Consider the following 19,092-nt stretch of genomic DNA (forward strand, 5'->3'; position numbering starts at 1 on the left):
ATGGATTTATATTTTGCAATGAAATACGAGTAAAACGTGGAATAAGAGTACAGCCTGTACAGCCACCCGAGTTAAAACCCGAAGGTGTGGGTTTGATTCCTATGCCGCCTATGGTCTGTTTGGTGGTGGGACTTAACGCTGCACTTTCGCTCTAACAGGCTCTTGACTAACTACCTAGCAAACCACAAGTAGGTACATAAACTTGAACGCGTGAGCTCGCGCTCGTATATACGATTTTTAAAGGCCCAACATCATTTTAAATATGTAGTTATGAAAAGTAATCATATAATTGTGATTGCAACTACAATTAGTAGTTAGTAATCAAAATGTTTAACTACTTTTTTACGATTACTTTTTGTAATCTGTAGTTATAATTACTGATTACTATATGTAATCATAGTTAGTAATACTGATTACTACTGAGTTACGTAAGGCAAATTGTGCGGAACCGCGATAATTGTAGGATGGTTTAATCATAAAGATATGTAAGTTTATAGTAGTAGTAGACCGGACGTTGATACGAGGGGTGTGATCTATGACTTATTACCAATTGGTAATTGGTAATGAATTGTACTGAAACATAATATGTCAAACGCCAGTCAGTTTAAGATACTATTAGTGTGAAGCGGAATGGAATTTTTAATATCGAAATCTTGTCAATGCCCGCTCTGTGGCCCTGTGTACTTAATCACTTTGCACAATCATGGCAGGACTAGATGCGTGGAGTTTCAGGGCGAGTTGCTGTAGTACACTATTGGTAGGCACCCGGTCCTATGGCCTCGTGGGCTTCTGCCGGGAAGTTGTTGCTTGCGAAAGTTCCTCGCATCTACGTAATGAAACATCTGGCGCAGAATAAACTAGGTTGTTTACCGAATAGCAGATGGGCATCTGTGAGATGACAGCTATGTAAGAACTTGGATTCAGGTGATATATTTCCATTTTGTTACAATTCAGGCTCAGAGTGTTCCGTAATCATGGGGATTGTTGCGGGACATACTCGTATTTACGATTGTTAGAGAAGTCGCGGGCCGTAGAGAGTCATATAGACGTGTTGGGGCGTGCCAGGAAAAAAGGGGGAGAGAACTGGCGATACAGTACCGTATGTTATTTTATATATGTACTTGGAAGCGGGTAGGTAACACTTACGAAACGTTAATAATTTGGTTTGGTTTGGTTAAGACTTTAGACAAAATGTACAATCAGTGTTACTTTGGGGTTATGTCTCGATTTTTAGAGCATTGCTATAAATATATTGTATATTTTGATAATATATTTGAGCTATCTTGGTTTTATCTAATTTCCTGAGCGATCGCGAACGTTAATCATATTTCCAATTTGATCTAAACTTTAAAAAAACAAAATCACACTTGGTATTTGTAAATGAGTAAACTGTTTCATTAACAGAGGTGACGCTAACTCGTGGTTAAATTAGTAAATTATAAGTTAATTGTACAAGGAGTCAATTCAATAGAACGAACATATAAATTTACATTGTTGACATTAAATGTACTTTGTTTGACAGTATGTCTTGTTATTTTTGTAATAAATTGAGGCACAGAATTGAGTGGAGTTGTTGGAAAAAATCTTAAGCAGTATTTTAAAATGAACGGTTAAAATAAAACAACATGCAATAGTGATGTGATGGTGACAACTATAAAAAGTGTTGATAAATAAGTAAGTAATAATGCTTATTGGCATAATATTTAGGGTAATACTTAAGTATACATTTCGTATAATTCGCGAGCTGTGAATTTTGTGAGTTTTGTATCCCTGGTTATATTTGGAACATTTGATATAGCCGATTTGCTATAACTGATCGGTAATAGGCCGAATATCACTAACGGACAGGTGAAACGCGACACGGGCACATTGAAGGCTGCGCTTGCCATCATTGGTTGTCTAACCTAACGTTAGACTATTTCTAGGGTCACGTGAGTAAGACTTGAGCTCATTGGTGGTGCTGTGACGGCATTTGATCTGTGTTTGCCATGGACGAAACGATGGGCAGCATTTGTTAAATTTGGATTCTGTCTACGTAGGGCGTGGACCGAGTCTCGGTAAGGCAAGAGACATTATATATTATGGTACAGTATGAATTAACGAGTGGCTTTTCGGTGAGTGACATTGTGCACTTATAAGTTTATATTACTTACAAATTATAATTATGTTTAGGGCATTTATTCGGTCTCATCGTGTAAACAGATAAACTTGGTCAGCTGCGCTCAGAGTTCTTTGAACTCATTTTGCTGTATAGTTAAGTGTAGTTAATATAAATGAGAACACTTTAGGTTTCTTACTTCCTTTTCAATGGTAAATTGTTATAATACGTGCAGTGAGACAGCTGCTATCAGTCATACTTTAAGCTAGAGGTACAAGCACAAGGAACGATCGACAGTTGACTTATACCTTGTAAAAAAAAAAAAAAAAAAAAAAAAATCAAGGACCAGTCGGAAAAAAAGACGGAAGTTTTGGTTCGGAAAAAAAAATAATAATAAAAAAAAGCAGGAAGAGAGAAGAAAGGTATGCTGACGCTGCATTGACTTGCGATATAAATTGATCTTAATCCCAACATGCAATTGCGGTGGCATTAAATTGCGGTGATAATGAATGCGTTGCAAAAGAATGCGTTGACATTAGATGGCGTGAACATTAAATTGTGTTTGGGTTGGCATTACAATGCGTTGACATTAGACGGCTTGGACATTAAATTGTGTTTGGGTTGGCATTAGAATGCGTTGACATTAGATGGCGTGGACATTAAATTGTGTTTGGGTTGGCATAAGAATGCGTTGACATTAAATGGCGTTGGCTTGAAATTGCGTTGGGATTAAATTGTATTGGCATTAAATTGCGTTGATATTGAATTGCGGTGGCATTCGACTGCATTGGCATTAAGTTACAGTAATTGTATCTATCTGGACTCAAATATTAGCAATACAGGCTTTTGTGAAAAGGAAATACGTAGGATGACTCTGCTACAAAGAATATGGAAAAATTGGAGACGGAAACCAAAATGACATGGGTGAATTCAGTAGTATTCTCCATATTTAACTACGGTTCAGAAACCATCAGAGACATGGACGGTTGCATATTCCCTGCATTCCCTGAACTGGTTGGATATACCTTGGACTGCATCCTGTATCAACAATTCCATTCTTTGAGAGCTTAATGTGCATACCAGACTCTCTTCCATATATTTTTAAAAAGTACTGGAGTTATTTGGTCACATTTCCGGAAAAGACTGAAACAACCTGGAAGAACTGAAGATTACTGGCAAGGTAAGCGCCCAAAAGGCCGTATACTAAGATGGTCTGACTAAATCCGAGCATCACTCGACACTCTCTCCACGTAGCAAAGGAACGGCGTAGATGACGATGTTGTGTTAGATAAAAAAAAAAAAAAAAAAAAGAATTAATTATGCAATAAATTGCGTTAAAATAAAGAAGGGGAGAGAAGTAGTATATGAACTTGGGGTAGTTTGTGTCAAGCCTATTTGTATTAAATTGTGTTTACATTGTCAAGTCGTAGATCAAGATCAGATTAAGATTATAGTGAATGCCCCACTACAATAATGCACCAGGAAGGCGGAAACGAGAGAAAACAGTGGCGTATTGTTAAGCGTGCCACTAGGACCACATAATGACGACGACCACTGGGACAAGAGCTTAAGAAGAAGAATTGTTTACATCCAATCGCGGCATTCTCTCTGTGAGCTATTAATTGCGTTTGCATTAAATTGCGTTAGTCAATTACGTTGGCACATACATTATATTAAAAAAAAATGAAAAGAAGGGGAGAGATGTAGTGTATCATATTGTGGGTAGTTTGTCTCGAGCGCATACGACACGGAATGAGAGCGGACTGTGTGGGGGCAGTCATGCTAGACCGTCGGTGAGTACGGGCGTGTTGGTGCGTGAGCGAGCCAAATGGGGTTTAAGTGATACTACTATCCCGACGTTGAGTCGGGAACACTACACCCTGCCTCAGAGGTAGCTACGTATTTGCGGCCGCCAGGTAGGATTCTAATCCTATCCTGGTTTGATTACAGACGTCCATGGGCGGCAGCCATTTAAAATTCTATATTATTAAAAAAAATAACGGCGTACAGTTTGGGAACCAAAGTTTATGCTATAGTAATGTCCTTGAGTTTCAAGTCGCTTGTCATAGAAAGATGTTGATTTATGCATGTAACCCTGGGACGGACACGTATATTTAAGCGCCCACTTGAGAACAATAAGGGGTAGATGGTACCCCTGGGTACAATCAAACGTGACTCTGGGAACTAAATAATTAATGAGTCTTTTTTGTTTGCCCTCATCAATAAATTTACTGTGGGCTCCTATATTGTTTCAACATGTTTTATGTATGTTTATTAAAATGATTTGATAAAACCCAGATTTACTGCCATACTATTTGGATATTAGAATAACTTAAGGTCTTATGATTCATTCCGCGATATTAGATATTAAAATCTTATTTAATGGGCATAGTTAATGGTTTGTATTATTGATATCCATTGATAATCACGCAAGGATAGATAAATGTCAACCTTTTAGCCTTTAAAATAAAAAATAGTGTTTCTTCGTAAACATTAAAAACACTTATATTTTAATGAAATTGTAGTAGCAACCGATCATGTAGTCCACCAGATGATAAATGAAGGTCACTGTGCCCACGGATTTCTGTAATCAACTCTAAAATGTATTGAAGTTCTTCCTGAGGACAATTTAAAATACCTTGCGAAGGTGACCCTGTATTAACCACAACCATGCAATAAGAACACAGCGCTTAAAACTGTAGTTTATCATCATCATCAACCCATTACTGTCCCACTGCTGGGGACAGGTGAATGATTATGCCATAGTCACCGCGCTGGCCAAGTGCGAATTAGTAGACTTCACATACCTTTGAAAACGTTTTTATCTTTTTAGAATTCTCAGGTATGCAGGTTTCCTCACGATGTTTTCCTTCACCGTTAAAGCAAGTGATAATTGACTTCTAATACGCACATAACATCGAAAATCAGAGGTCTGGGATTTGAAGCTCGGACCCCTCGATCAAGAGGCCGCGTTTCTTAACTAAGCTACCACTGCTCTTACTGTCGTTATAAGATAAAAATGTCGCAGTCGAGTCACGAAGGGTTCGACCACCTTTACAATCATTATATAGTACATCAATGTATAGTCCCTCCGTCCTAGACCCGAGGTAACAGGCTTTCTTGGGGACTAATAACGGCTCGGTCCAATTTCCTGCGTCGTTGTGCCACGCGAAATAATGGCACTTCGTTAAAATATCAACTATGTTGTGTACCTTGAGTTTGTAGGTTTTGTAGGTAACACGAATGAAGACTAGATTTTATTTTTGCTGTGTTCTAGAGGCTTTGCATTAGATAGTATAGATTTGGTTAAGACCTATTTTTAACGGACATCAAAAAAGGAGGTTTCGATTATTGACTCATATTGGATACGCTGTTTACGCTGTTATCAAACGAAATATATTGAGCGTCAACTTCAGAAATATTTACTAAACCAACATTTATTTCAATTATTTTTTACTTTGTAGTGACATAGAAGTCGATTTTATTTTTTTGTTATTTTTTTACTGATGTAATATCTCAGGTTTCTAGAGTAGCCTATATTTCGTAGTCGTTATATTAATTCAGTATTCGATTCGGATGTTAAGGGAGCCTTACTCGTACTTATCCGATGCATTTGAACATAACCCTTAGGGGTAACCGGTGGCCAACCTCAGTTAGTAATTTAATTTTATCCAGTGTTTATGTCAGATATCCATTGGCGGCAGTAGCTACGTATCATCAGGTAGACTTGCATTGTCGTTTCATACTTCAATATTAAAAAACTTTAGGTACTAATAACTATTTCATAATATTCTTCATGTCATTATTATATGTAATAGTAATAATGTTATATTCGTTTACCTTACACGTGTGACTAATGTACCATAATAAGCAACATGTTTTCCTCGTTTGGCCGTCGGATATTTTTGTTATTGTTTGGTATTCGACACAAAATAATATTCCTTGTATCCCGGAAGTAAGTGATCAAAGTAAACAAGGTTTATTTATAACTTCTACCTATGGTGTTATATGTTTTTTTTTAAATTCTTAAGCAAGAATCCTAAATATTTTGGAGCAGAAAAGTAGCCTATTTACTTTATATAAAAGCCTCTATTCTGGCTTAAAAATCCTGTCAAAATCGTTTAACCTGTTATCAAGATTACCCATAAAAAATCTTCTGTATTATATTCTTCTTCAATTATTACAAAATTAATGTATCGTAACATATTTATAACTCGATAATTGAATTAAATGTTATTATCGTTACGTAAAGCTTCAGCGTAACGGTTTCCGTTGCAAAAATCGTCTCAAAAAACTGTTTTTTAAGGCGCGACTAAAAATATAATTTATTTTCAAATTATTAGTTCGATTAGCAATAAAAGCGTGTTTTTTTTATTTTTTTAAACTATTATTTATTTTTCATTTTTCAGTCTATGACCCACTCATAAATTGGGGAATTATTGAATCTAATAAGGATAATGGGAAACTGTTATCAAATTATTGCACTGTCGGTCCTTGATACGTGTGCAAAGTTTCAAATTAAGTTGTGGAAATTGGTGAAAATTATGCTCAAATATTCCGTTATATACATACCTACATACATACATATATACAACTTAAGCTAATAAAAGCGTGTTAAAAAATAAACTCACTAATTATTCTTAGTTACGAATATTTTCAATTGTGTAATATTACAAATATCACTGATGTACTAAACTCGAATAAATCCAGCAAATTGGCTATCTGAATAGCAATTGGTTAAGAATAGGGCCATTATTTGCCGTCGTGCATGCAGCTGGAGCCAAATACGGCAATTGCAATCCGGGAACATTTGTTGATTATCTAAATGTGCCTACATAGCCCTTATGGAGGCCAATTTGCATGTACGCTATTAGGGTTTATTTGAGATAGCATGTTACTAATAAATTTAACATCATCATTTTTGGCCATATTATAAGCAAATTGTATTCTATTCTTATCATTAAATATTTATTTATTTATTTTATTTTGGACACAAACAGTCATGTATTGATTTATGAAAGTTTAAGATAACTTAATATAATCTACCCTAATATTATAAAGAGGAAAACTTTGTTTGGTTGTAATGAATAGGCTCAAAAACTACTGGACCAATTTTAAAAATTCTTTTACCATTCGAAAGCTACATTATCTACGAGTAACATACGCTATATTTTATATGAAATATATTTGATAAATGAGGCGATACAAAGTTTGCCGGGTCACCTAGTATATAATATATTAAGTTATCACATATTATGTTATCTACATTTGAGCGCCAAAAATAAGACATATAGGTATAACGCGGTTGGAATGCCGATTAAACCAATAAATATTCAACGCTAAAGTTAAATTCCTGTACACATTTCAAAAAAACAGTCTTTAACATTACTATAAGGTCAGTGGCGCTATAAACTGAAAATGTAAAGGGTTGAAGGTTAAAAGGGCGTTGTCCCTACCGGTGAAGTACAGGTTGGTATACTTTTGAAAGTATTAAAAATCTACTACAGTTTCCTTCGCCGCTATAGCATAATGTTATGATTTATGACGATTAATTTCTTATACCCATAAGTGTATACCTTAATCGTATACCGTATACCGAAGTCGTATGACTTCGAAAAATTATTTAACCGTTCAAGTACAGCTTCGTAAACTTCACAAACCTCTGTAGATATACTTTATATTGCCCCTTCTTAAGAAAATAATAAGAAAAACCTCTACACAAATTCTTAAATATTTTTTGTACTTTCCCTAAATATTCGAAAACACATTCTGTAGACGGCCCAACAACCCATTGAATCCACCATTGAAGCATAAGTAATCAATTCATAATTTATTTTTGTCTAGGATAATTCGATATTTGGCATTTTTGCCTACTACAGATTGTGACATTTTGATCTTTGGTAGACAACAACAATGGAAAAAATCATGGATTGATTGATTCATTAATAGTATTTAGTTTATGTTTCTAGAATTTATTATTTTCTATCTTACAGTTTGAAATACATCTTACACTTTCTACATATACAACAAGTATACAATTCCATACTACTTTGTCCGTTCAAGAGTTATTTCGATAGCCAATTTACGAAGTTTATCAGCTTCAGATCAGTCCTTGCTAGTTGGCTCGCACCGTTCCATTGTAAGCAAAACACCCGTACTCCTTAGAGGGTTTCCAATAAAACTAACACCCCATTGTACCTTATCTCCCATCTGTGCCTAATAGGACCAATCGGTTTACACGCAGAAAGGAATCCACTTATAGTACGTTCACGTTTGAAAAAGTCGTAGTGAAAATGAAGTTTTGCCTTGACTTGCTTGGAATTTAACCATCGAATAACTTATTTTGTTGTTTGGTTTTAGTTGTGTTGTGTATTTGTTGAACATTTTGTTCCACCAGGGGCAACTAAAAGATGTAAATGTAATGTAAAAAACTGAAAATGTATTTAGAATTATGGATATTACTTTTAGATTAGAGTCAACTCAAGATGTAGATGATGACAACGGTAGCATGGACACTCTAGCTGCAAAAGTTTAAAACACAGTCATGATATCTACAATCTATATCTATAAAAGTCTTGCTATTTTCCAATGACAAAGTTTGGAACCTTCAAAATCTGTGTTCTCAAGACGAACATATTAATCCTACAAGTAAGGTAGTAATACCGAAGTCGAACTAAAGTTTCATTTAATACAGTATCCGTTTAATAACCCGAACTTTAATTACCTCATCATACCGGCACCGTGTGTTACTTTATGAACCATTACTGTAGAGTAGGGTATTAGGGATATCGATTTAACGCTGATTAATTGAAGAATAGATTTTTGAATCAAATATTTCTAATATGTTTAATCGTTAAGCAACAACTCGGTCTTAGAGACTCTAGATTCGATATTTGATATTTCTGTTGTAACTACAAAACAAAATGCTGTTTTATCTTTTCTTTTTTGTTTGATTGATATTTCTGGGCGGTACGAAAATTGGACATTTGTTTTTCAGAAACCGGTCCTCTATTTATTGACATTGTCATGGATGGATTCTTCTCCAGCTTAGTCCCCAGAAGTAGTTACCACTTAACATCATGTGGACTGCATGCTCGTCTACTACTCAAATATTATAAGAAAAGTTGATTCCAATCAATTTCAAAATCGACCCTTCGAAACCACAACCCTAAGAAGTAAACGAAACGGACCGTTCTTGTATTACATAGACCTTCGTTTCATTGAGTAACTTACGCATTGACATTGTGAAGGACATCAACTTGACATTGATCCACGTGATTGGGCTGGCCAAGGCTGGGTTAGCACGCGATATGGTAATCCTGATATTAAGTTCCGGAGGTACAAGAGGGAAGCGTTTAGCGACGCGCCACATATAACAGTTGTATAGAATGTTCGTTTTGTTGTTTGGCGATGTCTGTTTTTCACGCGATGCTTGAAACTATTCAGTACCCTTACCATGAGTTTTGACTTTTTGACAAATATGTCTGTTTCGGTATTTGTTTACGTATTTGCCCATACAAATTCCAATCAGCGGCCCTAGCGGATTGTATCAGAACTATAGTGTAAATAACGTTACATTAAATGTCTAAATTGACAAAATGGCGCTTTATGTTTTGTCTCTCTTTTTTGCGAACATATGAGGCAGACAAAAATACTTGAGTACTTATTTATTGTTACGTTCACTCAGTCTACTGAAGCAAACGGAACAGAATAATGGATTGAGTAAACGTAACGTAAAATTGTGGGATATTTTGAAAACTCATGGTAAGGGTACAGACGTATACAATTTTATTTTGTGTAGCTTTTCGTATTACTCAATTTCTATAGTAAAAATGTTGAAATGGATTCTTCTTTCTTTGGTACTCATTATTTTTTGTATTTCAGCTTTATTCAGGCCTTCTTTTGCAAGAAGCTACTATTTACGAAAGTTATAGGAGTATTATTCTAAATAATAAGAGGTTAAATGATTTGTAGTTTTTACGTACGTTGAGAGTAAAGACTTGCTGTATACTATACTATTTGCGTACCATACTATGCCTCGATTTTATTGACTTTTATTACTATTTCAAATGGCACCATTTGCTGAATGATTATTTCATTCCACTTTCATACATTCGATGTTTTTAATTTCATTTTTATATCCTATACTTTCACATATTAAAACTTTTTTTATGACATTTGACCTTGAATATTTTTTCCATACACGGGAATGATGGGGAACTTTCAGGATTTGTTTATAATTGTATTTTGAACAATTGTACCAATATTCAGCTTGTTACGAATTTATGTAATTTCAACCTATTTTTTGGTCTAATTTGACTGGACTATATGGTATATTGTATTGTACATCTATACCTTCATCTGTAAACTGTAAACATTGTTAATCAACAAATGTAGGTAAAGGTGGTGCCTAGGTCACAGACCCAGGCTCGTTTGCCGCAGCGATGACTCAGTAATAACCACGACCTTTACACCTGCAACCCACCTTGCCTTTAAACACAGGCAAGACAGCTTTTTATGCTAAGTCATAGATCTGAATAATTATGATATTTCGCAGTCAATTTTCCAAATAAATCTTTTGGATTTCTATATTATGTTACGGCGGTAATGAACTCTATATTAAACTCCATATCTAAGCAATCTTGTCTAATTCAGTAGGTTTGTTTGTTTATAACAACAGAGAAAGATATAAGAATTTGATTATCGCTATTACTAAGCCTGCTTTTGTGTCATTTTAATTAGTATGCGCTATATTAATTAATTTTTAACGCTCACGAAATAAAGAATGACTAAGTCCTAATCAATAAGTAGCTTAAAATCATTGAAAATATTAACTATACATTATAATATTATTATATGTAATATATTAATTTACGTGTATAAAAACAACCTTGGCTTACATTCATTATTTCTTGAAGAAATACAAAATATCACAGAAATTCGCGTCATTCTAGAAAACAAACAAGAACAAAAGAATGGTTGTTTGACATCTCGTCAAGGTGGGATCGTGAAACAAGCTTCTAGAAGCATTGCTCACTGCTTTACTCGGAACTGTTTGGATTCTTTATTTAATTTAGTGATTCATAATGCACCGGATCGCGTGACTGGTTGTCATAGTCGCGGGTTCTGAGTTTTGAATACCGGTCAGGTAACCTTTTAGATCTGTTTTGGGTTGAGAGTTGGTCCACTTGTATTGGTATACAATTGTAAATCAACACTAAGGAGAAGAGTATTAGTAGCAGAAGGGACTGCACTCTATCTGATAATAAGTGGCTACTGCCACCCGTGGCCATCTGTAATCAACCCCCGATAAAATAATATCAGTCACAGATACACTGCTATCCCAGACGAATAAGCTGGAACCACACCCTTCAAACCATAACACTGCAGCGCTTAACACTACTGTTATTAGGTAGAAATAGGTGCGGCGGTGGTGTCGCAGGAGTTTAACAACAATTATATTTGTAATCTACCACCTGTATTTTTTCTTTGTCAAATTATTAATTTTTCGTAAAACCAATTCGATACTGATGTCAACACCAATAATAGAACACAGATAAGTATAAGTGCACCGGTGTTGCTGCCATACTAAAACAACTGGTTATAATTATGGTCAAAGCATTTCATTAATGATTCATGCCGACATGAAAATTACATAGTCCTTAAATAGCAATATATTATATTTTAGCGAATTGGTCATACCTATTCATAGAGACCTAAATATATCATATACAAAAATATATTTGTATCGTGTATGTGGTTACTTACGGGTGATTCAATAGGGCAAACCTCATAATAATATATTTTCGTTACAACCTAATTTACAATTCAATGAATAACCAATAAATAACTAATTCTCCAAACGATTTGGTTTTATTGGAGAATACGAGGCATATTGCTATAATAATATTTTGTAGAGTAAATAAGTAACTCATTGTGGTTGTACATTTAACGGATAGATTAGTAAAGATACTTCGCCGCCTTGAAATTGAATGAAGCCACAAACGGCTTATTAGTAAGTTCTTTTTTTGAATTCTTGACAAATAAAATCATTTTTAGAGAACATTTACGAATAAATAACTAATACTGCGTAGTTTACATAATAAATAAATAATTATTTCAAATATTTTAGGGACATTTTAGCACGGAGACGAGGCAAAACTTTTTTTCGCAACTATTTCAATTCTCAAAACTGGGTACATTTTCTTGTTAGGAGTGAGTAATCTTTACTAATCTATGATTTAACGTAAAAGATTGTACTGGTTTACGTAAAAGGTTGTATTGGTTGTACATTTAGCGTAGCGACCTCTCAAACGAGGGGTCCAAGGTTCATAGTTATGTGCGTATTAGAAATTAATTGTCACTTGCTTTAACGTTGAAGGAAAGCATCGTGAGGAAACCTGCATACCTGAGAAACCTTAAAAAAAATCCAAGGAATGTGAAGTGTACCAATTCGCATTTGGCCAGTGCGGTTGCCTATGGCCTATTCCTATTTACTTTGAGCGGAAACCCATGCCCAGCAGTGGGACAGTAATAGGTTGTTAATGATAATCTTATATATAAAATTCTCGTGTCACAATGTTAGTTACCGTACTCCTCCGAAACGGCTTTACCGATTTTCATCAAATTTTATATGGATTAATCGGCTACTATTTATTTTTCATACCCCTATGTGATAAGGGTTGTTCACCCTTAACATTTTTTTTATTTATATGGCAATACAACGTTTGCCGGTTCAAATAGTGATCTATATAAATTGTAATAGCAACAAACGAATAAATCGAATTTTCTGCACAACTTCATAATCTGAGTACATTCAAAAGATCTCAAATAGAGACATAAAGGTGTATGAGAAAATTAAAAGATCAATATACCTTTCGTGACTAGAATACAGTTTCCGTCGGGTCGAGCGATTTAATCCAGTGAGCAAACATGTATGGATAACGTATGCTAGGGACACGGGTCCCATTATTTAAAGGTTTATTGTTTGTCCAGGTATAGTCAGCTCCAAAAGTAGATGAACACATTAAGGTTTCAAAAATACATATACTAGGTGTAAGTATATAAACATAACTAGCACCATAATTAGATGCATGTCGTAAAATTTCAAAAGTATAAACACTACAGTGTCAAAAGTAGCTAAACAGTGACATATCATATTAGTGAGTTATTTTGCACGAACGGTGTTCGCCTACTTTTATGGCATTAATTTTCAACTAACTATGATGCATGATAATTATGATGTTTGGCTACTTATGAATGTTTCGGTGTTTAGGTATTTTTGGAATCTGATCTGGTAATCTATTAATGAAGCTGACTGTACATCAAGTGAACCGGTAATAAATAGTGGTTCATACCTTTTTGGGACTATTAGTAGCCATAGCCTATAAAGTATAGTATTGTTGACAAAACATATAGGTCTAATTATATGCCCTTGTGACATACCTTTGAAAATTGCTTCGTTTTGTGCCTTGTATAAGAAGCCCTGTTAAAATTTAAAAGGTTTTAAACAATTTAAGTCGCTTAATGAATCGACTAACCCTTGGATTATTGTACAAGGGTTTCGGATTTAATCTCTTAGTCCCAATCCCTTAAACAACACCAATGGGAAATAAAGGTGTCGACATATTCTGAGATCAGACAAATTAAATTGTAATTGATATTTATTTTAAAATTACCATTAGGTTTATACCATTATTATTATACTATTGAATTTGAAAATTATTTAATATCTTGAAGTTTAGAGTTTTGCAGAAACATAATTACCTCTGTTATTGCGATTACCATGATGTAATGATAATTTGAACTTTAATTTGTCATATTAACCTTGCCAATTAAAGCTATTTCGGTAGTGCAAATGATATCACTCGTTCAATTACCTCAAATAACAATTATGAAGCACTAATTATATCATAACTCTGGATGTTACTGCTATTTATAAATATTAATTGTGTTGATTAACTATATAAGGATCTAAATTATATATATAAACTCAATAACGATCCAGTATCTTACATACAATACAATTACATTTAAGTTAATCAATAAATGGTACCTTGTTGAAAAGTGTGATCTAAATTCAGTAAAATTGCCATTGCTTTTTATGACTTGTTTAGGACGAAGCAATTTCTAAAATAAATTATTTTGAACCCTTCCCAATTATGTCATATACAAGCAAATTCGTGTGTAAGGGTAGGATACCTTTTTCTTAAGGGACAATGGAAGTTTCAAAATTACCTTATCCTTGCCTTTCCTATTCCTATATAATTCGTTTTCAAGAAACACTTCCGTAACAAGCCTTACCTTACTTGCAAACTAATGTTTAGCAAACTTTCATCGCTTAATTATATATTATTTTGTCGTCGACTCACACCCTCAAACTTCTGGAAACATCGTTTTGTTAAAAGCGAAACTTTCGTTAATTTGCGCTCAACTTCCTAGTTGCTCTTTCTTTGTGTTTGTTTGTCCTGGTGCTAACTTACACGTGGCTCGCATAATAATGAAACCTTGGAATAATTGGGATAGTTATGTTGCAATTATCTAAACATTAATAAAATTTAATTGGTTGACTATATCTGATTTAAAATTTAGTACTTACCTTTTCTAAGCGTTCTGCTCCTTCTACTAGAAATGAAAACATAAAAATGTTTTTAGTTTTTTCATAAATCTACTACTTTGTCTATATACCAGTACCTTATTTCATGGGAAAAAAACTTAGCAATTCTCGACTGATTTAGCTTGCAACTTTTCACGAAAATGCAGAGAATTTTCCACGCAGCTCTCACTGCTGGGCACGAATATCTTGGCCATAGTGTACTACGCTGTCGAAGTCGGAATTATAGATTTCACAAAACCTTTGAAAAAAGAACTTTGTTTACAAGCAAGTTTATTTAATTTTCCTTTAAGCAAGCATTGAAAAATGATACGTGCGTGCCTCGAGCCTCACGATTAAGAAGTCCAAGTTTCTAAACATTTCTAACCACTGCTTTTATATTTCTTGAATTGAATATCCTCTTGCACTCGTATTGAAAGCGTAGTCTTGTGTATACTTTACCACAGATAATCTTTTCTTTCACATTTCATTCTTGTGCTTGCTTTTCCTTTTTTTCTTCCTTTCTTGTTCTTAAAGTTTTTCTTTAAAAGCAACATTTCCTAGTTTTATCCGAAGATGTTTTAGATACCTCGCTAATCGTAAACTGTATGCATGCTTCATGCATAATTAAAGCTCTCGGGGCGGCACATTTACATAACGTCACGTCGGGGCAAACGATAGAAGGCACATGTCATGTTAATATCTCATGAAGTCAGTTTGGGAGTAGCGTGTGTGAGCAACCTTGACTTTGAGTGGTATGTTATTTTGTTAGTATTCAAATGCCTTTGTTCTGTACACCTTAAATATGTAAATATTTAAGTTGAAATAAGCAACTCAAAATGGAGGACATATACCTTTTCCGGGTAAAACATTTGTTAATAAGATATTATCGAAAGAAAAAATAATTGAGTTTGTTGTCATAACTAAACAATTTAGGGAGGAGTTTATCTATTTCGAAAAAACTTAATGTTGATTCCGTGATTGGACTATGAACTTTAGCACTTCTCAAAAGGCGATTATATTGTTATGAAAAGAGGGGACGCTTAAATTAGTTGAGTAGGGAATCAGAAAAAGTAATTTTGGCTATATTCAACGACACCTATCTAGTTACGGAAAGTTATTCATCCACTGGCCATCATCATGCCCAGCCCAGTAAAAACTACAGTAAAACGCCTCTAGAGGATATTCATCCGTGATTTTTATAAGCTAATGTACAGACAAGGTACAATCATGAGATGCAGTTGATAAAAACAAGTTAATAGTCCTGTGCCCCAGTTCGCGGACAGATGCAATTGGTACAAATTGCCCAGTGTCCGGACAAATTGCAATGAATGCACAGCACGCACTGAACGTGGGTGACTGACAAATGGACGAATATAGCCGTTTAGGCAAGGGTTTCATAAGCGTAACAATGGCTTAACATTATTAACTAAACAGTTGTAAGAAAAGTAACTTGTAAGATGATCCTTGTGAACCCTCTGTGGCTCGACACGGCGGCACCACTGCCACACCTATTCCTGCTTAATAACAACAGTTTTAAGCGCTGCTGTGTTCTGGTTTGAAGGGTGTGGTAAGGGAGACATATTTGCTGAGGCATTCGTGCGTAGTCGTCAGGGGTGGCGGCGCATCTATGGCCACCTCAGGTAGGAATCTAGTTTTATCTGAGTTTGATTACAGATTTTAGAACAGCAGTACCCACATACCATCAAGTAGACTTGCTCATCTACTATTGCTGTTTAAAAAATGTTAAATTGGAAATGAATATAAGTTTTTAGCTAAATTAATAGGTACATCCTTTTTGAAAAATAGTACTTTAGGTACAAAGGTACCATTAACGTATCATTATCTGTAATTCTGTATAACATGTACTAAGTATATGGTCACATAGGTATTTAGTTTCGGACCCAGCTAATATAGTTCTCGTTAGTTTCTCTCACAACGTTTACGAGTTAGCTCCATTAATGGCTCTAGTTCTTGTTTATGTTGCCAACTTGCTTCTACAGAGGATAGAAGCGTTTACGAATTTCAAATTCAAATTACGTTCTAAAATGAACTCTTATAGAATTATTTTAATTGTTATGTGAAAAAGATTCATTTAATGAAAAATATAAAAAGCTTTTTTGTATAAAATAATACATAAAATAGTGTAATGCTAAATAATAGACCCGGGTCCATAAATCGGATAGAGTTCAGTCAAGGTTTCTTAAAACAATTCCATTTACTTTTAAAATATGTTACTAAATTTGTATTCATATTCTGACCTTGCATGACTTGATCGCCAGTTGGCTAAGCTTTTTAGATGTTAAATATTTTTACTATTTTATGGTTCCGTACAAAAAGAATAAATCCGGAACTCTATTACTAAGGCTCCACTGTCTGTCCGTTTGTCACAGGATCTATCTTTTGAACCGTAATACATTAGATTTGAATTTCGTACGGGATATGTGTAAACTTAAAAGTAATAAAGTACAATAGGGTGTAGCCTATGTCATTCCTCACAATTAAAACTTATTTAAGGACACGTCATATGCTAAAAATATAATAATTGAGACATACATAAATCCGCCCAAAAACATTACCCTTATAACTCGTGTGAAAAAGCCTTTTTATAAGGATACGTACTTATGAGGCAGAAATAGCTGTGGCAGTGGTGCCGCCGTAGTCGAACCACAAACGGTTCGACCACCTTCACAACTATAGAGTGGCGCAAAATTTATCACCCTATTTGGATTGCGAAGTGTTATGAGCGGAAATCTTAAGGAAAGTCGTGGAAAATCGGGCGCAAATTTGTATCAACGCTGGTGGAAGACCCTTGACAGATATCATATTTTCTAATAGGCAAAAAAAAGTTACAGGTCCTGGTAAAGTACTCTATTACTCAAAATCACTTTTTTATTCAGAACAAAAGTTATTCAAAAACAAAATAGGGTGATTAATTTTACGCCACCCTGTAATATATGATTAGTGGTTATATTTACCTATTATTATTTTGTCCTCAGCGATGGAGGGCGGTGCGTGGTGCGCCCGCGACATCTCACTGCGCGCGCAGAAGAAGTTCCTCTCGAGAGTCGGCGGCGCTGCCAGCGCGCGCGCTCTCATCCTCGACGAGCATGCCGCCAAACTACTGGATCAGGTAGGGATCAACTAGATTTTGACTACGACTATATTTTATAAAAATATCGTTAGCCCCTTTCCAGAATAGCTTCAGTACTCACAGCTCTATTTAAATTTCATTATACTATACCTTATGTTATGCATTAAAATGAAGTTAATTTTCCCTGTAGTTTAATAATATATGCCTATTTCTTAAAGTTGTTTACAATATTTCTAAATATGTAACCGTTTCAAATAGGAATGTTTTTTTGGGACAAAAGTAATTATTTCCTTAGAATATTTTTTCGCTCTGTCAATGTACATATGTAAGAATACGTAGTAAAATGTTTGTTATAAAAAGCAATTATCATAGCTTTAACAGTAAAAATAAAAATGAACATACGTAAATATTGTATTATTGACGAGATATTTCACGTAGAACTATTCTGAGACATCGTTGTCAAGTTCAATCGTCGTCATTTCTTCATTTGCTGAGAGATATTTCAAATCTCACAAAGCTCCTTTTCTTCCAGTTCCTGACAGTGCTACGGGAGCGCATCGAGAAGCGCGAGGCGGAGAAGTTAGTGAAGCACGTGATCAAGGCGGCGGTGAAGCTGGGCGTGCTGCGGCGGCACGGTCAGCTCTCCGCCGCTGACGAGCGGGCTCTCGGCGCCTTTAGATCCAAGTTTCATGTAAGGATATTAATAAACTCTATGCCATCAAAACCATAACTTGTAATAAAACCAAGTCTCACAACTTAATTCTTCTACTTAATAGGCCTTCTGTCTTAAATTATTTCGTAATTAGTTAAGTTAACATCATCTTAGTAGACCATATCAATATTAAAAATCTATTATGTTTTAAATAAATAGATTGACTTGGCAATCGTACTAAAAAATATAGAATGTTACTTGTGTTATGCGATGCGATGAGATGAAAACACAATGTATCTCACAAGTAATACATATTACATTACGTTACTTACAAAAAAATCTGAATTACATTTCAGATAGAATTCAATTTCTATTTGTAGATATATAATAACCATTTATCTATCTGACAGTGGTAACATCATACCAATATACTAAGGGTATTTCTGTAATGTACTACCATTCCATGTCATATCTTATTTGTTTTTTGTATTTGACAGACGGTGCTAATGGCAGTGGTATCGTTTTGCGAGGTAGACTTCTCTTACGACAGAGGATTCCTACAAGACGCTCTGCGTGAATCCCACCAGTCACTCAAGTAAGCATTGTATATCGTGCAGACTATTAAGTTAACTGCTTTACACGTTTATTAATCGTAC

At 34.8% G+C, this 19,092-nt stretch overlaps 1 protein-coding gene across 1 annotated transcript in view; it reads left to right on the forward strand.

The window, feature by feature from the left end:
- The window catches only part of sigmar (Tumor necrosis factor alpha-induced protein 8-like protein sigmar), a 93,185-nt gene that overhangs the window by 72,892 nt on the left and 1,201 nt on the right, over positions 1-19,092 (forward strand). The window contains exons 3-5 of the mRNA XM_073081925.1: positions 17,690-17,823; positions 18,317-18,475; positions 18,934-19,031. Coding sequence (XP_072938026.1) covers positions 17,690-17,823; positions 18,317-18,475; positions 18,934-19,031 — 391 coding nt within the window. The remainder of the gene's footprint in view (positions 1-17,689; positions 17,824-18,316; positions 18,476-18,933; positions 19,032-19,092) is intronic.

This window comes from Epargyreus clarus, unplaced genomic scaffold, assembly GCF_041222505.1.
Source record: "Epargyreus clarus isolate Ecla_fem2 unplaced genomic scaffold, WU_Ecla_fem_2.2 ptg000017l, whole genome shotgun sequence".
Taxonomy (NCBI): Eukaryota; Metazoa; Arthropoda; class Insecta; order Lepidoptera; family Hesperiidae; genus Epargyreus; species Epargyreus clarus.